Genomic DNA, 24,090 nt, shown 5'->3' on the forward strand with positions numbered 1-24,090 from the left:
TCAAACGTGCAGAGCCTCCGAGCTGGTCCTGCCAAGCCCACCATCCCAGACTCTTCCTTATCAACACTCTTCCTCTTCTTCCAGCACCCTGGTTCTCTCAATTACATCCACATTTCCCCAGCTGGGGTGGGGAGGCGAGGGGTTCCCTAGGCTTTTATATTTGTATAGACCTCCAGCTGCTTGGAGAAATAAACATTAAGCTTTCTCTGTTGCTACCTAATTCTACCATTCTCCCTCTCTCTTTGGCCATTTAATTGCCAATGACCCAGCCAGTCTGTTTCCCCCACCCCTTCCCCAGCTGCCCGCGCCTTATCTCAAGCCCTTCAGCACTGCCCTGCCCTCACCTCGGGGCTCTCTTCTCTCCAGGACTGCAAGGCTGCTCCTCCCAAGACTTCCCTGCCTGCTCGGGAGGCTCTCTGGACACCAAGCTCTCTCCAGATACAGCTTCCAGACATCCTTCCCCTACGGGTGCCTTCTGAGGTGCTGATCACTGTGCCCCCGCCTGGCCTGTCACTGGGTTACTCTGTCCCTTTTCCCAGGATGTGATTCATTCCCCATGAAACCCGTGACCTCAGAGCATCTGAGGCTGCAGACCTGTCCACTCCAAAGTGGCCCAGGCTCCCTCCAGGGTCTGCTCCCTGCCCCCACTCTATGCTGGCTACCTGCATCACTGCCTTTTCTTATAGTTACATCTTCATTTCTACTCCTTTTTTTTTAGAAGTTGATTTTAAAACTTTTTTGACTCATTTTGTATTTTTATTTAGGTATATTTGATGGGCAGTACTATATTAGTTTCAGATGTACAATATAGACATTCAATATTTTTATAGATTACACTCAATTTAAAGTTATTGTGAAATATTGGGTATATTCCATGAGCTGTACATCTTTGAACCTTAATTTTATACATAGTGCTTTGTACCTTTTAATCCCCCACCTCTCTCTTGCCCTTCCCCAGCCCTCTCCCCACTGGTATTTTCTGTTTTGGTAACTTCAGTCACTTTTAAAACATTTTAGATTCCACATGTAAGTGAAAACTTATAGCATTTGTCTTTCTTGAATACCCTCCATATCCAGCCATGTTGCGCAAATGGCAAAATTTCATTCTTTTCCTTTACGGCTGAGTAGCACTGCATTGTTGTGTACGTGTGTGGGTGTGACATTTTCTTTATCCATTCATCTGAACATGTGGGTTGCTCAAAATGGATGAAATACCTAAATGTAAGACAGGAAACAATAAAACTCCCAGAAGAAAATAGAGGCAGAATACTCTTTGACATGTCTTAGAACTTATTTTGGGGGGACCTGTCTCCTTAGCAAGAAAAACAAAGCAAAAACTAAATCCAAATTAGACCTAATTAAACTTAAAAGGTTTTGCACACCAAAGGACACCATCAACCAAACAAAAAGACAACCTACAAATGGCAGAAGATGTTTGCCAATGATGTGTCGCATAAGGGATTCATATCCGAAGTGTATAATTCCAATGTCTAAAAACAAACAGCCTAATTAAAAAACAGACAGAAGACGTGAATACACATTTTCCTGAAGAGGATATACAGATGGCCAACATACACACGAACACACTCAGCATCACTAATCATTAGAGAGATGCAAATTGAAGGCGCCATGAGATACCCCGGGTCAGAACGGCTGTCATCAAAGAGACAACCAAAATGATAGCTGTTGGAGAGGGTGTGGAGAAAAGGGACGCTACACGGTCGGTGGAAATGCAAACTGCAACGACCACTATGGAGTGCAGTGTGGCAGCCCCCTGAAAAACTGAAGACAGAGTGACCAAATGACCCAGGAATTCCAGCCCTGGGTGTACATTTGAAGGAAATGAAATCACCAGTTTAAAAAGCCACATGCACCTCCATGTTCATAGCTTCCTTTTCTTCCTTGCAATCCTCTCGGCCCCTTGCAGTCTGTCCCTAAGACTTGGTGGATAGTGCAGTGCCCTTTTCTTTCTCTTCTTTCTTACGCAGACCCACCCCCTCTTTCCCCCTCTCCTCCCCAAACGCTGCTGCTGCTGCTGCTAAGTCACGTCAGTCGTGTCCGACTCTGTGTGACCCCACAGACGGCAGCCCACTAGGCTCCCCGTTCCTGGGATGCTCCAGGCAAGAACACTGGAGTGGGTTGCCTTTTCCTTCTCCAATGCATGAAAGTGAAAAGTGAAAGTGAAGTCGCTTGGTCATGTCCAACTCTTAGCGACCCCATGGACTGCAGCCCACCAGGCTCCTCCATCCATGGGAGTTTCCAGGCGGGAGTACTGGAGTGGGGTGCCATTGCCTTCTCCATCCCCAATCACTAGTATTCCCTAAACTTCTCTCCTTACATTCTTCTCTAACCGCTTTCATCTCATCACCATAACCCCTACATCGGTAACTAGTGACCCTCCTCTCTCTCTCCCAAAGTTCAAACAGGTTCAACAAGCTCAAACAGGTTACATGCTCACCCGTGTGTCCCATGTCTTCCTAAAACACAACCCAGCGTCTTTGCTTAGTCACAGTTGTATCTGCTTGAAACCTTGAAACCGTGGGATTCTTTCATCTCTTTTGTCAACCAAACATGGATCCAGAGCTAAGAACTCTGCTTCTCCCCTTAAACTCTCTGCTGTGCTCCCCTCCTTCACATTCCCAGCACTGATGCTCCAGGCCAGGTCCTCATGAAGCTATGTCTCTCTCTGCACCTCCCAACCCTCAGGTCCTAACTCTCAAGCAACCACCAACTTCACAAGGGGCTCTACTAGTAAGTATAAAAAACACACAACGGTTTTATTGTGAATGGATCTCTCAAATGCAATATCATGTGCTTTGGAAATTTATATTAAGGCTGCAATGTGGAAAGGGACTTTGGATCAAGAACAAACCGCCCCCCCCCCCCAAATTTTTTTTTCAGGTAATTGCCTTTAACTTTTTTTGGAGGAAAAAAGAATGTTCTCTCATTAATGACAATTGTTAACTATGGCATCTACCTTTGAATTAGAGTGTTCTGTTTTCTCCAGCAAAATGTGATAGCTTCTTGACTGTTCTAAGAGGTTGTCTAGGCTACCTCTTTTGGTGCCATCTATAAACTTTTTTTTTATTATCACTTCCTGCCCTGAAGCCTGGAATAAAACTTCATACCCATGAGCTCTGGAAAACAACACTCCATGGCATGACCCAACTAGTTTGGGAACAGTCATTTGTAAAGTAACTCATCACGTCCAACACTGGGAGCAAAAGTTCTGGATTCATGTAAGGGAATCTTCCCTGCTACAGATAACTTCCCCTTTCAGTAGAATGACTACAGTCTCTTCCACTGGGTGGAGGAAGCAAAGGGTCAGTGAAGCGTGGTCCCACCAAACTGGTGACCTGGATGACTGTGGAAAAGTCAACACTATTGGCACAAATGTGATTTGCATCCTTTTTGCTTTCCTTGTGTGTCTCCTGTCCTACCTTTGGAAGGTCTGCAGGCCATCTCAGGTGGCGCTACTGGTCAAGAACCCGCCTGCCAATGCAGGAGACATATGAGACACAAGTTTGATCCCTAGGTCAGGAAGATCCCCTGGAGGAGGGCACGGCAACCCACTCCAGTATTCTTGCCTGGAGAATCCCATGGACAGAGGAGCCTAATGGGCTGCAGTACACAGGGGACACAGAGTCAGACACGAGTGACTCAGCACAAGTTGGTTCCTTTGTGCTGATTCTCAACCATCTCTTTGGGTTTATTCTTTCGTGGATCCGAATCTAACAGATTTATCTGCTTTCTTCTATGGAAAAAAACTTGGATACCAATTTGAATTTTTTAGCTTGGAAATAATTTTGCCCCTAAACACAGTGATTGTCATTTCTGCCAAGTGTCAAGGACCATGTCAACACAGGAGTAGAGTAGATGCCCCTTGGGTTCAAGATCTTATTTTGAAGGTGATAAATGTGTTCCCCTAAAGTCATTTGGGACCTACAGCCAGACATCCTGGAATGTGAAGTCAAGTAGGCCTTAGAAAGCATCACTACGAACAAGCTAGTGGAGGTGATAGAATTCCAGTTGAGCTATTTCAAATCCTGAAAGATGATGCTGTGCAAGTGCTGCACTCAATATGCCAGCAAAGTTGGAAAACTCAGCAGTGGCCACAGGACTGGAAAAGGTCAGTTTTCATTCCAATCCCAAAGAAAGGCAATGCCAAAGAATGCTCAAACTACCGCACAATTGCACTCATCTCACATGCTAGTAAAGTAATGCTCAAAATTCTCCAAGCCAGGCTTCAGCAATACGTGAATCGTGAACTTCCTGATGTTCAAGCTGGTTTTAGAAAAGGCAGAGGAACCAGAGATCAAATTGCCAACATCCACTGGATCATCAAAAAAGCAAGAGGGCTCCAGCAAAACATCTATTTCTGCTTTATTGACTATGCCACAGCTTTTGACTGTGTGGATCACAATAAACTGTGGAAAATTTTGAAAGAGATGGGAATACCAGACTACCTAACCTGCCTCTTGAGAAACCTATATGCAGATCAGGAAGCAACAGTTAGAACTGGACATGGAATAACAGACTGGTTCCAAATAGGGAAAGGAGGACGTCAAGGCTGTATACTGTCACCCTGCTTATTTAACTTCTATGCAGAGTACATCATGAGAAACGCTGGGCTGGAAGAAGCACAAGCTGGAATCAAGATTGCCGGGAGAAATATCAATAACCTCAGATATGCCGATGACACCACCCTTATGGCAGAAAGGGAAGAGGAACTCAAAAGCCTCTTGATGAAAGTGAAAGAGGAGAGCGAAAAAGTTGGCTTAAAGCTCAACATTCAGAAAACGAAGATCATGGCATCCGGTCCCATCACTTCATGGAAAATAGATGGGAAAACAGTAGAAACAGTGTCAGACGTTATTTTTTGGGGCTCCAAAATCACTGCACATGGTGATTGCAGCCCTGAAATTAAAAGACGCTTACTCCTTGGAAGGAAAGTTATGACTAATGAAAATAGCATATTAAAAAGCAGAGACATGACATTACCAACAAAGGTCTGTCTAGTCAAGGCTATGGTTTTTCCAGTAGTCATGTATGGATGTGAGAATCGGACTGTGAAGAAAGCTGAGCGCTGAAGAATTGATGCTTTTGAACTGTGGTGTTGGAGAAGACTCTTGAGAGTCCCTTGGACTGCAAGGAGATCCAACCAGTCCATTCTGAAGGAGATCAGTCCTGGGTGTTCATTGGAAGGCCTGATGCTAAAGCTGAAGCTCCAGTACTTTGGCCACCTCATGTGAAGAGTTGATTCATTGGAAAAGACTGATGCTGAGAGGGATTGGGGGCAGGAGGAGAAGGGGACGACAGAGGATGAGATGGCTGGATGGCATCACCGACTCGATGGACATGAGTTTGAGTGAACTCTGGGAGTTGGTGATGGACAAGGAGGTCTGGCGTGCTGCGATTCATGGGGTTGCAAAGAGTCAGACACGACTGAGCGACTGATCTGAACTGAACTGAAAGTCATTTGCATTGACATCCAACTTCCTTTTCCATTTAATGGAGCAGAACAGAACAACAAGATCTAATCATCTGACATGGTACCTTTAAAATTAGTATAATGTCATTGTGTATTTCTGTCAGCTCACTGTAAATCTAGTTCAGAAATACATCTAAAATAATCAAGAGCACCTTAGAGACTGCAGTGAACACACATTCTTGGGCACTTGAATACTGAATAAATGAATGAAAGAATGAATGAATCCTGGCCTCATGGAAGGCAGGACATAATATCTTCCCTCCATGTACTAGAATAAAGAAAGCTAACAAGAGTAGAAATTTAGAATATCTATTGAAGATAATGGGCCTTTTTATTTGACTTATAACAACAACAACAACAACAACAACAAATTTTGGTTTGCATTATTTTCTGTAAGTCATTTTGGGGAGAAAAAGTAACATCCCCAAAGTATTATGAAGCAGCGTTGGGTTCATTTCTATTTTTAAACATACTTGGGAGCAAATTGAACATACTCAGAATGTTTTATTAACCAGAACATTTAGCTTAACTACATTAGTTACTGCTCTTTGGGAATCACTATGATCAGTGGGAGCTCCTGGGTTTGGTTTCTGTGTGGGATGCACTGCACAGAACGCCCCACCTGCACAGCGAATGGGCACCCAGCTTCAAAGATCTCCAAGGGGCCAAGAGAGGCGGCTGACAGCAGTTCTCTACGGTGACTGTACGACAGCCTGAAAAGTCCTTTAATGGGATCAGTAGTTGAATGATACTGGAAAAGGGCCAACCTTTGCTTTTATCCTGTCAACTCAGAGAGGTGGGTTTGCAGCTCAGTAAACACATATCCTCCTGAAGTAAGAGTTCCTTGACAGAATAAGCTGTCTTATTTCTGCTCAGTCTCTGTAGTTCCTGTGTAGTTCAGGTCCTTACAAAAAGCTTGAGGTCACATTATTGAACAAATACTGATCAATTAATGTTCTAATACAAATGGGAAAGCTGAGGAAGGTATCCAGTGACTGAAAATCATGGGAGAAGAATCCAAATTCTCAATCTCATCCAGTCCCTCATTCACTCAGTTTAGAGAAACAAGAACCCTAAACTTGGCATCCATTCCATAAAGACTATAGGAATAGCTTTCACAAAGCCTATGCTTCGGAAAAATTCCCAACTAGGAATAAGTACAGGTGGTTTTCCATGTCATATGCAATCCTCTGACAACTTGCATCTTGAGTCCATACTTTAGTCTCCAATTAAAGAGGAAAACTGCAGCTCTCTGTTGCCAAATTATAGATCTATTTCTTGGCTCACTGAGAAAGGAAACTGCTAACAACTGTAAACAGTCTGTGTGATAATTTTTTCTTTTTTTTACAGAAGTATAGTGGACATCCAAATTATGTCAGTTTCACGTGTATGGTGTAGTGATTTCACAATCAAGTACATTATGAAACGACTACAAAGTCTAGTCACAGACTGTCACTACATAAAGTTATTATAACGTTATAGCCTATATTCTTCATGCTGCATATTACATCCCATGACTTATTCACTCTATAACTGAAAGTCTGTACCTCTCATCCACTTCATCTATTACACCCAGCTCCCTGCTCCCTGCCCTTCTGACAACCACTGGTTTGCTCTGTCTATATAAACCTATTTCCATTTTGTTTGTTCATTTGTTTTATTTTTTAGACACCACATTTAAGTGAGATCATGTGGTATTTGTCGTTCTGACTCATTTTACTCAGCATAATGCCCTTAATGTCCAACCCTATCACTGCAAATGGCAAGATTTCATTCTTTTTTTGTGGCTGAGCAATATTCCATTATATATATATATATATATATATATATATATATATATATATATATATCACATCTTCTTTGTCCATTCATCTATTAATGTACATGTGATGAATATTTTTAAGTTAATTGCTATTTAACTCTATGTTACATATTAACTCTAAACATATTTAGATTTCTTTAATATGCCTTTTTCTACAATAATTCCATCAGAAATAAAAAATAACCTCTAGTTTATCAGTTATATACAGTAGTGAACTTCCAAAATGGAAAGCATAATTTTTAAAAAAATTATTCACTGCATCTCTGATTACTCCCAGATTTCAGAAATAATAGGTATATATTAGAGAGCCTTAGAGCAATTTTAAGGCTTCACTCTCTGATTTCTTCAGAAACCTGAGCCCAACTAAAACCCAGGAAAAAGAGTTTTCTCTAAGCCTCACATCTTTCTAGAGGCCTTGGTTAATTGCTGCAGGGCAGTGAGTACATTAGGTGGCCCAGTCTCCTCATGCAGGACACTCCTGCAGCCTGTAAGGAATTATAAGGTCAGCGCATCTCCTGACTAAGAGCAGACAGCTTTAAAAGGAAGAGAAATCAAATAATACAATGTGGTAAAAAGAAATGAGGAAAAACCTCATTCCAGAAATATGGATGCCAAGAGAGGAGAAGAAAAAACAAAACCCTAGGAGCAGTTTAATTTGGGGAAAGATGACGGGACAAATGAAGGAAAGAAAAGAAGAAATATCAAGGGCTTCCCCTGTGTGTGTGAAGGAGGGGAGCATGGAGCCCAAATGGAAGATGTCTATACTAGTGTGAAGGAAGCACAAGTATCCTATTAGTTTAAAGAAGGAAAATGCTGTAGAATCAGTTTGTAGCCAATAGTCTACCTTCAGCCATTATGAAATGTAAACAAGCAATTGCTGCTATTTTACATGAATTTTAGTTACTTGCAATGAGAGTGTAAGTTTGAAATATGTTTATAAGAAATGCTATTTAGAAGTTATTATAACAATATGGGTTCTTAATATAAGTGGCTCTACAATTAAAACTAGTGGAACTTAAGGAAATTTCTCTTTGAAAACTAAAATGTTATAACATTCAAATAGTCCTCCTGGTAGCAATAAACTAGGTAAATTTTGATGAAAAACAAAGGGTAAAAATCTGGGCTTGATGCCATAGAAGATACAAAAAAAAAAAAAAAGGTACTTTAGTTTCTTTAGACACAAATTATTTGTGAAGCATTAAACAATCCAATTAGAAAGCAATGCAAGAATGTAATTAAGGAATAAAATACATGGTCCAAATAATAAAAGCTATGGGAGGTAAATAAAAGGAAGGAAATAAGCCAGAGCTATCAAGAAAAACTTTATGGCAAAATTAAAACTTGGGCTGGTTAGAATTTGGAGACAGAGAAACAAATATTGCTAATACTAAAATAATTATTTTGCATATACTGTATTGCTAAGAGCTATACCAGACCCCAGAGCCGTTTTTAAATTATACCATACACGTGAAATGAGGGGCCTGCGCCCACAAGTACTGCCCACGATCAGGATTCAGTGGTAAGGATGCAGGCTCTCAGTCAGCCTGCCTGGTTCTGAGTCCTTCCTCCAGGAACTCGGGGGCTGACTGTGGTCAGGTCACCATCACTCCCCTTGACTCAGCATCCTGGGTTCACTGTTATCCAGTGAACTTCCTTGTGGTCAAGGTCTACATCACTCCCCTTTTTGAACCACCAGCATTGAGCACATTCAGCGGTACACACAATGCCTGCCGGGTGTTCATCACAATTCATCATTTAAATAAAAAAGAGAAATTATGACATGATGGTTCATGATGCTGTGGCTGAAGCTCCAATGCTTTGGCCACTGGATTCAAAGAGCTGACTCACTGGAAAAGACCCTGATGCTGGGAAAGACTGAGGGCAGGAGGAGAAGGGGGCAGCAGAGGATGAGACGGTTGGATGGCATCACCGACTCAATGGACAGGAGTTTGAGCAAACTCTGGGAGATGGTGAAGGACAGGGCACGGAAACCTGGCCTGCGGGGTCGCAGTCAGACACGACTGGAGCGACTGAACAACAACAACGTGATTATAAAGGATCATCCCGCCACGGACTGAAGAAGGAAGAGAGCTTCTCAAATTACCTCTCAGGTACTATAAATGGAAGCAACGGACACTATGACTAAGGGTGTAAAAAAGTTTTTTCTTTATACACAGTTAATATCTTTCAAAGTATGATATAAACTCTGGACGATCTTTTCATTTCTATTGCATTTTATTCAAATGCCTTATTTACTTGTAGAGGAGCAAAAATAAGGTAAATGTAAATATTTGCACTAACAAGTTCTCTGCTAGGATAGAGTGTATATGGAATACATGTGTGCAGATATAGACAAAGATTTAAAATGGAAAAAGTGCAAAGCATTTTTCAGTTTATAAACAGATGACTTCAGTAGCATTTAGGAAACTGATCACAAAGGATCAAAAGATCGCCTAAAACTCTGAGAGCCATCAAGCTATTTTAAAAATTATGAAAAATGCAGTTGTGTGGCCAATCTGTCTTCCCTGTTGAAACCAAATAACACTTCAAATAGTATCCATGAAACGGCTGAAGGAAAAGAAAATTGTAATAAAAACATCTACCCATCGTTAAACAAAACTGGAAGCTGTGGCCGCCCCGCAATTGTGCTTCACGCAGTTTCAAAGGGGCCGGCTGGGTGAAAACTTGCTCTGCTGAGCTCTCACCTGCCAAAATAGCCATTTGCAATTAAAAATTAAAACCACTGGCACCTGTTCTTCGCAAGCAATTATTAAAAGACGGCTGGCTACCTTCCTGGCTTGTAGTGGTTTCTGCATCAAGACTTCATGCCATTTTGAAATATTCTTCTCTTACGTTTCATTTCTCTCAGGCCATAAAGTTCCCAAGACTAAGATTTTAACACTTTCAATGTTTCTAATTGTAATATGATCCTCGAATACTACAGCATTGTTACAATTTCTGAAAACAGATTGATTTGAGCATTTTATGTTTTATTATATATGTGCATTTTATTATACATGTATATTTTATTCAAATGTTACTAGATTAGCAGGGCATAGAGCAGTGTAACTTGTACAAGGCCTCACTGTATTTAAGGGAAATCAGTGGTTTTTTAAAGAATTCAGGAGCAAAAATAAAATGCAAACATCAATTTCCGCAGACAGAGGCTTAACTCTGAACAGAATACATATGTAAATAAAAAAGTCACTCATCAGGTCTGCTTGAGCGCTGACACAGGGAGTGGCTGAGAGAGTCAAATTCCATCTTCCTCCAGGAAACCATCCGTGTATTTGGGGGCGGTGCGGGGTGTCAGTAAGGGCTTCAGTCTGCAAGCATGAAGTATCTTCTATGTGGAGACACGAGTCTGTGTGCAGGTGACACAGCAGAGAAGCGGACAGAGAGCCTCCCCCTCCCCATCCCCCTTAAGAAACTGGGCAGAGACAGGCAGCAAACAGACCCTTCCTCCTCTCCTCCTCCAACGGTGGGGGCGGGGAGTGGCGTCATCTGTTTAATTCCTCAGAAAGACCCAGTGGCTGCTATGCGGCCCACAGACCTCACCAGGAGTTAGGAGTTAATGCGAATAATTAGGAGGTGGCCCTGCAGCTCAGAGCTGAGGAAGGGAAATTTTGAAAAGATCATGTGGAAAATCTGAAAGCCGTGGTGTGGGGAGTTAGGCTAATCTTGATCTCAAAGACACTACATTGCTAAGTATGTGTGCTAAGTTCTTTCAGCTGTGTCCAGCTCTTTGTGACTTCCCCCCTGGATGGTAGCCTGCCAGGCTCCTCTGTCCATGGGATTCTCCAGGCAAGAATACTGGAGTGGGTTGCCATACCTTCTTCCAAGGGATCTTCCCAACCCAGGGATGGAACCCGCGTCTCTTAGGTCTCCTCTCTTGGCAGGTGGGTTCTTTACCACTAGTGCCACCTGGGAAACCCTTATTACTGAGTATGGTTCAGTTCAGTTCAGTCGCTCAGTCGTGTCCGACTCTTTGGGACCCCATGAATCACAGCACGCCAGGCCTCCCTGTCCATCACCAACTCCCGGAGTTCACTCAGACTCACGTCCATCGAGTCAGTGATGTCATCCAGCCATCTCATCCTCTGTCATCCCCTTCTCCTCCTGCCCCCAATCCCTCCCAGCATCATGTGATAATAAAATCTTGTCCTATTTTAAACTATCAGTTTAATGCTATATTAACAACAACAACAAAAACTATTTGCTGCTTTCAGTATTAAAATCAGAATTCAAATGTAAGAAAAGGGAAAGTATCAAGTCGCTCATTACAAATACTCCTTCCCCTTTGGATAAGACTTCAGACCCTCACCACCTCCACTACTGTGGCTGCGTCACAAACACTGCTGTGACTGCTTCACAGATGGGATTTGGAAACCCAGGAAGGTGAAAGTACCCATTCCAAGTCACAAAGAGAAGTAGTGGAAAAGCTGGAAGCAAAGCAAAGACTTCCTACTTCTGGACCCATACCTTTCTCCTTGAAGTGAATCATCAGTATCTTCAGTTCAGTTCAGTAGCTCAGGCACATCCAATTCTTTGGACCCCATGGACTGCAGCAAGAAAATCACAAATGCTGGTAATTCCTTCAGCTCTGCTTCACTCTGCGATTCCTCTATGGAAACTTTCCAAGGAAAATGATTTACTTACTGGTAAAGCAAGCTTATGAACTGTGGTGTTGGAGAAGACTATTGAGAGTCCCTTGGACTGCAAGGAGGTCCAACCCATCCATCCTAAAGGAGATCAGTCCTGGGTGTTCACTGGAAGGACTGATGTTGAAGCTGGAACTCCAATACTTTGGCCACCTGATGCGAAGAGCTGACTCATTTGAAAAGACCTTGATGCTGGGAAAGATTGAAGGCAGGAGGAGAAGGGGACGACAGAGGATGAGAAGGTTGGATGGCATCACCGACTGAATGGACATGGGTTTGAGTAAACTCCAGGAGTTGGTGATGGACAGGGAGGCCTGGTGTGCTGCGGTTCATGGGGTCACAAAAAGTTGGACATCACTGAGCAACTGAACTGAACTGAAAGCAAGTGTTTATGGAGGGTCTGCTATATACAGGGCATCTTTCTAGGTACTTCGGACTCAGAGATCTGTAGGAGATTTTCTGCAGGGGAAGTTCACCCTCTCACGGGATAGACAGACCAAGTAGCTAACAATGACCACATGGCCTGGCAAGCACCACAGTAATGACATTCCCGGGGCCGGGGAACCTGAGACAAGAAGCACCTGCATTAACCCAGCATCCGGGACATGAGCCCATGAGAGGTGATTTTTGAACTGTGTTTTGAAGAAGCTGTAGGAGTTGGGCAGCCAGAGGGTTAAGGAGTAAGGAAAACCCCAGGGAACAGTGAGAGCAAACACTGTCTAGTAGAAGACACAAGACAGCAAGGCTGGGGCTCTGGGGGGATGTGTTAGAGATGAGACATGAAGGGGGGCACAGGCCACCTCAGGAGGGGTCTTGGGAGCCAATCCAATGAGTCTGGAGTTAACTTACACTCCTGTCCCCACCTTCCCAGCGCCCAGCCATCCCCAACCCGCTTAAATCCCGTGTGTGATGTCATCTCAGTGAAGCTGCTTCAGCAAATGCCATCAGCGACCGCCTTCATCACTAGCCAATCAAATCCTAGCACATCTCTTCTAGTTATTTCTGCAGCAGCGGAAACACCAACCACGGCTCCTTCCTGTACACGTCTTCCTTCCGCTGCTTCAATGAAAAGAAAGTCTCTTGGCTTATTCCCCCGGCCCTGAGGTCGCTGTCACATTTCCCCAGGTCTTCTGTGAGCTCTTAACCTGCCCTCCACTGCCTGCCGGCGGGAGGTGCTCCCACCCTGCCCTCCACCTGTCCTCGTCCCACTCTGCATCCCTGGGCTAACTCACTCCTCCTCTTGATTGCTTTCACCAGCACAAAACTGCTGGCAGCTTCCAAATCTAAATATCTGCTCTAGACATCAAGATTCTGCTCCAGATTTGAAAAAGCGGTCCTTCCTTCAAATATATTTTACTTATTTTTGCTCTCTTCTTGACAAAAAATGACAGGTGCTGGCTGCTGGTCTAAGACTCAATGGACAGAAACCGGGAGCAGCAGGTTCACTATCACGTGTTTATCCCTTGCAGTCTCCCCCCGAATGACTTACAAACACTTCAAACTCACTGAGTGCAAGTCTGAACTCATCATGTTCCCTGGATGTGTTCTCTCATCCTTTGTCCCGTATCTTAGTGAATGGTACTTCTGTTCCCCCAGTCACCCAGCTCAGAGTTATCCTTCTCATTTAGAGTGATGAAAACACTCTGAGTTCTACCTACTTAACTGTTTTCTAATTAAATCCCTCCTTCTTGTCCCCACGGTTGCTGCCTGAGCTCCTCAGGAAGTCATCTCTCACCTGCCTGTAACAGAGCAAGGCACGATTCAACAGACATCGTTGAATCCTGTTCCACAGACATCCATGAATTTATGGATAAAAGAACACGAGAATGAGCGGGAAAGTTGGCCAGTTGCTGAAAACTTCTCACCAGCCACATGGGTTCTATCTGGTACCTTTCAATCCACTGACTGAACCAATGAAAGCCACATCTTTCTGAAATTCCTATCTGATGACATCATCCCTCTGATTATCAGCATTCAGCGGCCAGTCGTTCCTACAGGATGAAGACTAGATTCCATGGCTGGCATCGGAAGTCACCCAAGGTCAGGGACGTGTGTAATTGCTCTGCCCTCTTTTCCTGAGGTTGTTCTCATCCTATAAATACTCCCCAGTACCCGGAACTACTGACATGATTCCAATTCCACATCTTTACCTATGCTTTTCCCTCCAGCAAGATGGCTCGCCGCACTCCCCTCCCACCCTTGCTTTCACACCTGAGAATTAACTAGCCATTTGCTAAAACTCAGCCTGTGCTTCACTTCCTCTCTGGAGCCTGTGCTGAACTTTCCACCCTGGGCTCCACTTCTCCCTCTTCCTATAAGACTGTACTCGCTCCTAGAACAGCAGTATTTCACTGCTGTTCACAGGCTTACACTCACCCCCTGCTGGAATCTTTTCCCTTCTTAAGAATGGAGGCCCCCACCTTATTAACCTGGGAATTAGCAAAATGGAGATTCAAATATTTGCAAATGGATTGGTAAATAAATGGATGAATAGATGGAGAAGGGTCTTGGAAAGATTACAGCAAGGAGATAATGTGATAAGATGCGCATTTTAGGAAAACACTTTGCTGTCAGAGCAAAGAGCTGGAAGGATCATAACACAAATCAGAGAATATTACAAAGAATCCAACGGAGATGTACAGAGAAACAGACAGGGAGAGTAGCAGTAGCAAAGGAGAGAAGGGAATGGATCTGAAGAAAAAAGAAAAAAACTTATAAAGTGATCACACAGATTCTACTGTGTGTATGGGTGGCCAGCAGGAGCAAGCTTGAGAAAAGTGAAGACATCAAGAATGGCTTCTAGGTTCCCAGCTTACACATAAAGTATCTATACATTCTGATCCATGGCATTAAGCCAGGCAAAGATACACCACAAATTAATATATGGAGCCAATCATGCATTTGGCTTCCCTGATAACTCAGCTGATAAAGAATTCACCTTCAATGTAGGAGACCCCAGTTCGATTTCTGGGTCAGGAAGATCCAGTAGAGAAGGGTTAGGCTACCAACCCCAGTATTCTTGGGCTTCACTTGTGGCTTAGCTGGTAAAGAATCTGCCTGCAATGCAGGAGACCTGGGTTTGATCCCTGGATTGGGAAGATCCCATGGAGAAGGGAAAGGGTACCCATTCTAGTATTCTTGCCTGGAGAATTCCATGGACTACACAGCATGGGGTCGCAAAGAGTCAGACACGACTGAGTCACTTCACTTTCTTTCACTTTCTATTAAACTAAAGGGCAGCTGAAAACAGGAAGCTAGAAAACATAGTTGCCTGGTAAATCCTAAATTATCATAAAAGAAGAGACTTTCCTAATCTCCAGCGATTCACAAAGACGGGAAGAAAGTATTTATAGCAGATCATCTCTTGCTCTTTCCAGCCATCTCATCAGCGGGCTGGGGATACACACCCACACACACATACACACCCACACACACACCCACGAAACTATGCTTTATACCATTAAAATACCATTACAATCATGGTTTTTGCATATTTAACAGAAATGTCTCTTTACCAGAAGCATAACTTTAAACATACTTTTCTTGCTTCTTGGCAATGAAAACACAAATCAACAGAGTAAATCCATCCCTGAAGTATACACCTCATTCATCACAGTACACTTGTTCTTGGCAAGAACCATAATGTGCTACAAAAACTGTTATTAAAGTAAGATTTGGGGATTCCCAGGTTGGCAAGGAATTAGTTACTTGCACTGCTTTAGGAATTGTTTTCTTATAATTTCTTTTATTATTAATGGTCTTGTTAGACTTATAGTTCAAAGTAACTTTCCTTTATGAATCTAATGTATAAAGCCCAGCTATTCGAAAACTTACTTAAATCATAAGTGGCCTGTCCTCCTAGGCCAGCTGTAGTTGTGCACAACCTCCCAGAAGATGATTCCGACTTTGCGGCAACATGAGTCTAGCACCCCCTACCCCATCACTCAGTCATTAGTTTCAGACTCTGGAAATTACTAATTCAAAAGTTTGCAATAGCATGTGGTATTGATAAGTACACAATTTGTTTTCTTTCTACCACTAAAGACACTGGCTGACTGATAAAGATTGGTGAGTAGAGAATTATTCAAACTTCAACCTCTTGAACAATCACTTGTCAAAAATTTAAGATTCTGTAAGGCCAGAAAAACCTGTTATATCCTAACATATTGAAAATAAAATGTTGCACTACAAGAAGCCCTCATTCATGTTCAAGGGTAACACTTAGCAAATACAAAGCATGAGCACTAAGCAAGGTTGTCTCTAACCCTTTCTGAATATACAATACATAAACTACCAAACATTCAAGGCCGCCAAGTAGCATCATATTGTAAAATCAGAGTTATGAATATTCTGAGCAAACTCTTGTAACAAAATCATCTTCCATACAGTATACACTTTGTTGCCAAACTGAGCACAGATCATATTGCTAAATGTTTTAGTGGATTCTGATAGGTCAAAATAATTTATCAGGCTCATCAGGTAATAGGATTAATTATATATCAACTCAGAGTGGCTGAACATGTAAAGTATCAGTACCGCTTCTCTAAGACTAGCATTTACTACAGTAGCCACATTTAAGGAAATGTGAATCTTGCAAACATTATACTTTTGATGCAATAATGATACTACACAACTTTCTCCTTGTGTACGTTGTAAGATGGAAAGTTGGCTGGAATATTCTGCCTAGTGCTAGATGTTCACATCAATCTGGGACTGTAAAATTTTCCAGACACCAGAGCCCCACAGATTGTAGACTCCACCAATTTCCTGACTACTACGTGGTAAAATTCCAGGCTCACCTATTTACAAAACCAGCCCCTTCCTCCATGTTATTTCAAAAGTGTTTCTGGACTTGATGCCAATCCTCCATCTCAGGTGAGAGCTGTGTTTCGATGACATGCCTCATTTCTAAAAAAGCACCTAATTCATGTCTTCCAAACCTTTTTTTTATTTTTTTACTAGGAAACAAGGAACCTATCCGGGAGTGCCTGCAACTTTCTCTACTGGCCTCCCAAGACTGAGACCTTCATATTCCATTTTGACAAAAAGAAGCAGAAAAGGGGAACGACGAAGAGGAGAAAAAAGAAGCAGAAAAGAAAAGATGAAGGTGTAACGGCATAAAAACTACTGTAAAATGTCCACAGAAACGTAATTCTAACAGGAGATTGAATGAATGGACGTTGTGGGAAAAACAGTAGTAAACTTTAAAGCCACTGAAAGGTTTTAAATGCCTCAGGGAAAAATAAACATTTGCTTCCAATCATTTTCTCATTAAGCATTCTCTGCTAGATGGTGAGGCTTACTTAACACGCACACGCTCTGCTCCAAACCACCAGTGCCAACTTCACCCACTGCCTGATCCCAGTCCCCGGCGGGCCATGTGCCCCGCACCTCTGCGCGCCAGCGCCAGACTCCACGCCGGCCTCGGCCTCGGCGCCTGAGCGAACATCACCTCGCCTGGCCCTGCTCGCCTCCTCCAGACCTCTGCCACCTCTGCGACAGGAAGGATTACTTGCACGGAGAGATTTTCCGTTAGCTGCGGCTGAGGTCCGCGAGGCGTGTTTCCGGGCGCGCTGGCAACCTAGCTGCTGTCCCCACCGCGCAGTGGCCTCCCCAGCTCCGCCCCGGACCAAGACACAGGCCTGCGCCTCGCCTCTCTGAGCCGCGTCTACCCCGCCATCACCTCCTAACCTCTCCAACACTCTCCCAAGCTCCACGCGGACACACGGTCTCATGCGCCTTTCTCAGCTCCCGGGCGCCCCCCTCGGTTGGAACGGACGCATCTCGGGACCTCATCGCTCCCAATTATCCGCGCAGCCCGAGTCCCGCGCCTGCCCGGCTCTGTCCCTGAGCGCCCAGAGCGGCCGGGAAGCTCATTCGGTGCCCCACGGGGAAGTCTCCGTCTACAGGGGTGAGGGGGTGGGGCTCAGGGAGGTGGCAGGCGCCAGGGGGGAGACCCTAAACACGTGCAAAGAAATAAAACACACCACGTGCGCGCGCGCGGGCGTGTGGGCTCGTGTATGTGTGTGTGTGCGTGTATACGCGCGCGGCCGGCCAGGGCGTGGGCGCCGGGCTTCTCGGGGGACCGGGCAGCAGGGTCCCCCCGGCCGCCGCGGTGCTGGGGGCGCGAGTGGGGGACGCGGGTACTCACACGAACGCGTGGTAGACGAACGCCCAGCCGCGGGGCCTCTCCAGCACGTTGTACAGGTAGTTCTGCAGCCGCCGGTACTTGACGTTGCGCCGGCAGCTTTGGCCGCTGGTGTAGGAGAGCGGCTTCCCGAGCAGGCTCATCCGGGCGCCCTGCTTGCCCCGCCGGCTCTCCCGCAGGCCGCCGCCACCCAGCGCCGCCGCGCGGGTGCCCAGCAGCAGCAGCCCGTCGCCGCCGGCGGCCGCCGAGTTCAGCAGCGCCCTAGCCCGGCCCGACTCCACATCCTTCATGCCGCCGCCCGTGCGCCCCCCGCCCGCCGCCGCCGCCGCCGGCGCGCCGCTCCTCACCCAGAGCCCGGCGGCGCCGCCCTCCTCGCCGCCCGCGTGCTGGCGGGGCATGGCATCACCGCGGGCACCGCGAGGGGGGCCCCGGCGGAGGGGGCCGCGGCCTCATGCGCGCCGGCCGCTTTCGAGGAGGGAGCCGCCCCCGACGGGGCGCCCGGCGGCCCGCGAGCTGCGCGCCGGGGGGCGGAGAGGGCGCGCGGAGGAGGCGAGAAGTCCAGGTGTCCAGTAGCCTTCAGCTCCTTAGGCGAAATCGGGGCGTGTCGCGGGGGTGTCACTCCAAGAGGGCTTCTCCAGCCCCTCGGTCCCCGAGGCGGAAACTCCCTCCTGGCGAAGCGCCCCCGGAGCTGGAGAGGGAGCTCCTGCGCGCGCACGCCGGGTCCCAGGCTCCCCACGCCGGAGGGGACCTGCGGCACCGAAACCCCTGTCAGGGACGGGAGTTCAGGGTATTCTCCCTGGGGCTTCGGAGCTGTTGGAAGGTGCGCCCGCCTCGTACCCACAGGAGGAAAAGGAGAGGCAGGCTCCCTTTCCTCCCGCCGCTGCACCGCTGCGCGGGCTCGTCCCGTCGTCCTTCCGCGAGGGGTGTGCGCGGGAACGGCCCAGCCCTGCCCTCCAGGTACCAGCCAGTCCACGAGCGCGCCGGCCCAGGCTCCGGGCGGGGGCGCTCGGATCTCCGCGTTCAGGGTGCAGCCCCGCGGGACGCGACTGCCTAGCCGGCGAGACGGGCGCTGGGCATCTCACGGCGGCCAACTCCTCCGGCTTGCGGGCTGTGACTTTCCATCCCAGCATCAGATAGAGGAGCTGGACATCCTTGCCAGCCGGGGGTGGGGTGGGGTGGGGTGCGTCAAAACTCCGCTTCTCCGCGGTGAACTACTGGCACTGGGCTGTGCCTGACAGCGGCGCGAAGCAGAGGAGAACAGACCGGGTCCCTCCGTCAAGAAATTTGCATTGAAGTCAGAGAAAGTCATAAACAGGCGAGGTCTCTTGGCGGTGGCGGCGGCAGCCCCTGAGCCTGGGGGCGGGGGGAGAAAGCCTGGAGGATGGAGAGTCCAGGACCCCAACTTCGCTGGGTCCTCTCCCCACCCCTCTCTGCTGCCACTTACGCAGTGAGAGGCTTCTCCCGCCGCCTCCGACACAAGAGCGGGCCTCCGCAAACCCCCTTCCCCCTGGGGTAGGAGGGAGGCCGCCGAGCGTCTGGCCTTCAGCGAGACAGCGGCGTTAAAAAGCATGAGCCTCTGTGCGGGAGACGCTGAGAGGAAGCTGGGCTTGGGAACTTCTATCCAAAGAGTGGAACCCCTCCCCTCCCCCTCAAATAGGAAGGAAATGATCACTAGTTAAACTGAAGGAAGAACTGGGGTTCCACCGCAAAGCCAGAACAGATGGTTCCGAGATAGTGAGTCCCAGTGCCTTTCTGCTTCCAGAAGCCGAAAGCCGAGGCGTGAGTCCCTTGTGAGCTGCCCCCGGCTCTGGAGATGCTCTGCCCGCTCCTCCGTGTATGCACACGCGTGGCGGCTCCGGTCTGCCTCGGGCAGCGGCCGCACGGCCCCGCTGGCCCCTTCCTTCTTCCTGTCATCTCTGCGATGTCCGCGCAGCCCACTCGCCGGCTCCCGGCCGCCGGCGCGACCCCGCACCCCCTCCCGCCCGGTGCCCGAGCCTGGCGGCCGCGGGCGCTTCCCGGAGGCGCTCAGTGCAGCTGGCTGCGGTGCCACGTGACTGCCCCCGAATTCACTTCCACCCGCGTGCGCGCACACACGTGGAAGGGCAAGGGGGCGGCCTAGTGCCCCCAAGGTTCAGGCCAAAGGAGAGAGCGCCCCAGAGCGAGCGCTCCAGTCCTAGGGCCGAGCTAGGACCAGGCTGAGCGCGAGGGAGTTGGCGTCGCTATATTTAGACTCCCCCCAGAGTTTCCGCGCAGGGCTTTCAGGGTGAAAGATCTAGAGGCTTAGAAGGATTCGTGTGCACGCTTTCAGCGTGAAAATCTTGGCTTTAGTGCAGGCAGGAAAATGAGAAGCATTTCGCCTTGAACGAGCAGTTTTCCTTCTTGCACACTTTACCTCATCCCACTGCAAAGGCCAGGTCCCTTGTCTCACTGGCATTACTGGGCCCAGCGTGCTAGCTGGAAGGTTTGGGAAGGCGGGACAGATTTCCAGGAAAGAACCAGTTGCCTGACTTCTCATGGGTGCTTTCCTGAGTGTGTGGCAAGGTGGGAAACCGAAATGTTGATTAGGCAAATGCGTAACACTTTAAAGTAGCATCAAAGGTGGTGATCAGCAGAGGTTTAGAGCTGGGAAGGGCTTTTGAGATCGGTTCTCTGGTTTTCTAGAAGTTGAGACACCCCAGAGGGGACCAGCCCAAGCATTCACAGGTGGTTGGTATGAGAGTTACAGGAACCCAGCAGCCTTGCCTCTGGGTTTCCTATCCCTTCCACATCTTAAACAGAACATGTACTGAAACGCAGGTTTCCCAGATGGCGCTAGCTGTGAAGAACCTGTCTGCCAATGCAGGAGACTTCAGAGACCGGGGTTCAGTCCTTGGGTCTGGGAGAGCCCCTGGAGGAGGTCACGGCAACTCACTCCAGCATTCTTGCCTAGAGACTATCCCATGGACAGAGGAGCCCGGGGCTACATCGCATAGGATGTCAAAGAGTCGGACACGACTGACTGAGCAACTGAGCACGCAGGCACACTGAAGAGCTCATGGCTGTATTTCAGTGTCTCTGCAGGCTCCCTTTGAAAAGAGAGGTTTAGCCACAAACTCTGACACCCCGCCTGAGCGTGCTGGAAAGGAAAGGCCACGTGAGGCTGCACACCTCTTCTAATGGCTTCCCCGTGTGTACCTAGCTTCTTCACTACCAGCTAACTTCTCTCAAAAGGCAGGAATTAACTGTTGGAAAAACAGTGCTGTGATCAAGCTTTTTTTCTGTTGCTGTGCCTTTGAACACAGATGTTGCTAGGAAACTGCCTTTCTTTTGGTTGAAATAGTAAAACCTAATATCAGAGGAGAGGGTAGACAAAGAGTGAAATGATATAGCTGTGTATATTCCACATGTAATGTTACTTTAGAGCCTTACCAAGAGGTAGAAAGGTAAAAGACAGCCGTCTTTTCCAAAGCAGGTGTTTATTTCTGGTGTAGAGCACATGAGCTGATTTCACTCCCCATCCTTTGGAGGTGGGTGTGCTTTCAACTATTGTGAGATGTTTGCTTGAAATGTATGACCATGGAAGGTTTTATTATCTGAAATCTACTTAGAGATGGTTTGCACTGAAAATAGCTACTAGAAATATTTTACTTCAGTGTGTTTTCTATGCCATTATATTTTCCATTTGAAGGGCGCTCTAGAATAGTAATATGGAACATTCTATACAAGAGCTAGAGGCGCTCGGGAAAGACTTTCAAGGCAGAATAAGCAGTTGTGAGCTGGTTTTACAGAATACCTGTGACCACATGGCGCTCCCCTCTTTTTCTCGGGACCTGCCCAGCCCCCTGTCTGTTCCGGCCCCACCACCTCTACACATTTCACATCGAGTCGTGGTCATGGTTCTGATCAAGTCACAGCTGATGGAAGTGCTACTCTTTTGTGTGATGTGGATGCTTTTTGATCCACTGTGAAATGCCAGGTCAACCAGAGTGGTGGTAATAAACAGAATCCTCAAACCTTAGAGCAAAAGGGACATTTGCTGATGAAGAAATGGAAAACTATTGTTGGCTGCTTGCCCAAGACTCAGCTGTTTGCCTTGGAAGAAGAACTGAAGTCCCCTAACGCCTGAGTGGAATGCCTTTAGGCCAGGCCACCCTTTCTCTTAGCTTTTATTTCCTCCTGTCAAATCAGAACCAAACCTACAAGCACAGCAACTGTAATTGTGTTTCTTAGGTATCTCATAACCATTGATTCAGTAAATCTGATTATTTCAAATGTGTCAGCATTGTGGACCACAGTATCATTTTTACTCTATCGAGAATTCTTAGAGATGTGATGCTGAGATTCCCTATATATTTTACCAAGGGACAGAAATTAGGAAACCTGGGGCAATGTCAGAGATCATAAAAACCTGCCAGTTGACATGAAGGTTCCTACATAGCAGGGACCCATCCTAGCCCTGCCCTCAGTAGGTGAGGCATAGTCCCTTCAGAGCAGCCTCTGCCTAGGGGTGCAGAAACAGTGCAGGTGTGAGTGGACAGGGGTGTGAAGAGAGGCTGGGGTGGGGGGGGGGGGGGCGGACAGACAGAGCAGGGGACGGGCTCAGAAAGTCTCGCCATGTTCATCCCAGCAACTATCAAAATTTATTTTCCTAGGAATTACTAAAATTGTGTGCCAGTTACCACTGTCCAAGCAAAATAACAGCAGGTATGTCATATGTGTTTACTGCGCACGAAGCACTGTGATTAGCAAGAATAATTTCACTTGATTCTGACCGTAGCCTCACAAATGAGCACTACAGGTTTATAAGGAAGAAAGTGAGGTTGTGAGAAAGTTAATACTTTTTCAAAACTAATGAGAAATTGAGTCTGAATTCAAACTTATGGTTATTTCATGAAGAAAAACAAAACAAAAGCCACAGAAACAAAAACCAAAACCAGATTTTAAACTACTAGACTATATTAACTTTTGAAATAAAAAGCTTTAGCCTATTATCACGTTAATATATCTGACTGTTTTTCCTTTAAAAAGGGAAGTGTTGGCAAGTTTCTAGTAGCTGTTTCATAGCAGGACTTGAGATTTTATTCTAAACACAGAATTAGCCTCAATACCCCTCTTCACTTTTCCTGAAGAAATAAAAGCTTATGTATAGAGATTTGTCTCTTGTATTGAATATTTTTAAACAGTTCCAAATCATGAAGTAATGATATCTTGGAATTATACTTACGTTTTTATCTTTTTCCTAACACTACCTTCAGTTTTATTCACAAAGTCCTATTTATCATACTTGGCTATACCAGATTTCTATTTTCTTCCTTGTTATGTTAGTATGGCTGCACTCCTGTCTTTCGGCCAACTGCTTAAATGCTTCTTCCTGGAAGTAATTTGAATACAGCTATTTGCTCTTTCTAAGATATACATTTAGAAACTTGTGAAGAGATTGATACCGAAGAAAAACCTCTCATTTTAGGGAGTGTCCGGGGAAAATTCCGTTATAATTCTGTGCCCTCTAGTGGCACTGACATTTTACCATAACCTTTATCAAAGAGAAATTAAGAAAGCACTCTTTATGAATCACCCCAAACCTTTTCATCTCCTCAGCAAGCTATCGTTAATCATCAGGTATGAGCTAGTTGGAGCGGGTGCAGATGAAAAATGTCTTGATTCTTAGGTGCATGAGCTGAATAGTAATTCTAATGTGACGGGTTCCCGGAGGTTTGCACCGGATCTTACAAGAAGCTGGAGAGGCTTTCCTGAAGGACACAAGGGCTGGGCTTCCTTGAGGAAGAGCTGGACTTTGGTGACACATCAGGGCAGGCTGTTCAAAGAAAAGTTAGTTGAGAACCTGTGAAGGCCAGGCACCCTTTGAGAGTGACAAGTGGCTGAATTCTCTTGGAGCCCAGGGTGCTTCTGAAGGTGTTATGGTAAGGCAAGGGCTCCACAGCTGAGAGTCTCAGTGGGAATTTAGGGATTGTGTTCTGACTTGAGCAGG

The 24,090-nt window shown here is 46.4% G+C and overlaps 2 protein-coding genes across 3 annotated transcripts in view; both read right to left on the reverse strand.

Moving 5' to 3' along the window:
* The window catches only part of KCNQ5 (potassium voltage-gated channel subfamily Q member 5), a 629,123-nt gene extending 610,603 nt beyond the window's left edge, over positions 1 to 18,520 (reverse strand). For both annotated transcript variants that reach the window (XM_052651428.1, XM_052651427.1), the window contains exon 1: positions 18,126 to 18,520. In XM_052651428.1, the coding sequence (XP_052507388.1) occupies positions 18,126 to 18,520 (395 nt within the window). The remainder of the gene's footprint in view (positions 1 to 18,125) is intronic.
* Positions 18,521 to 18,599: 79 nt separating this feature from the next.
* LOC128059616 (uncharacterized) lies at positions 18,600 to 19,692 on the reverse strand. The gene is made up of 3 exons (XM_052652027.1): positions 19,567 to 19,692; positions 18,960 to 19,333; positions 18,600 to 18,870 (listed from the first exon to the last, which is right to left on the reverse strand). The coding sequence occupies exons 1-3, from the start codon at positions 19,690 to 19,692 to the stop codon at positions 18,738 to 18,740; spliced, it is 633 nt and encodes a 210-aa protein (XP_052507987.1). The 3' UTR covers positions 18,600 to 18,737.
* Between the last annotated feature and the right edge of the window lie 4,398 nt (positions 19,693 to 24,090).

Source organism: Budorcas taxicolor, chromosome 14 (assembly GCF_023091745.1).
Source record: "Budorcas taxicolor isolate Tak-1 chromosome 14, Takin1.1, whole genome shotgun sequence".
NCBI classification, from domain to species: Eukaryota; Metazoa; Chordata; class Mammalia; order Artiodactyla; family Bovidae; genus Budorcas; species Budorcas taxicolor.

Bases quoted from the DNA above. Each gene is read 5' to 3' on its own strand.
- LOC128059616 (XM_052652027.1), bottom strand. From the start codon at position 19,692: ATGCTTTTTAACGCCGCTGTCTCGCTGAAGGCCAGACGCTCGGCGGCC. The intron at 19,334-19,566 runs GTAAGTGGCAGC...CAGTGCCAGTAG, and splicing joins CGGGAGAAGCCTCTCACTGC to TTCACCGCGGAGAAGCGGAG. The intron at 18,871-18,959 runs GTACGAGGCGGG...TCGGTGCCGCAG, and splicing joins CTCTCCTTTTCCTCCTGTGG to GTCCCCTCCGGCGTGGGGAG.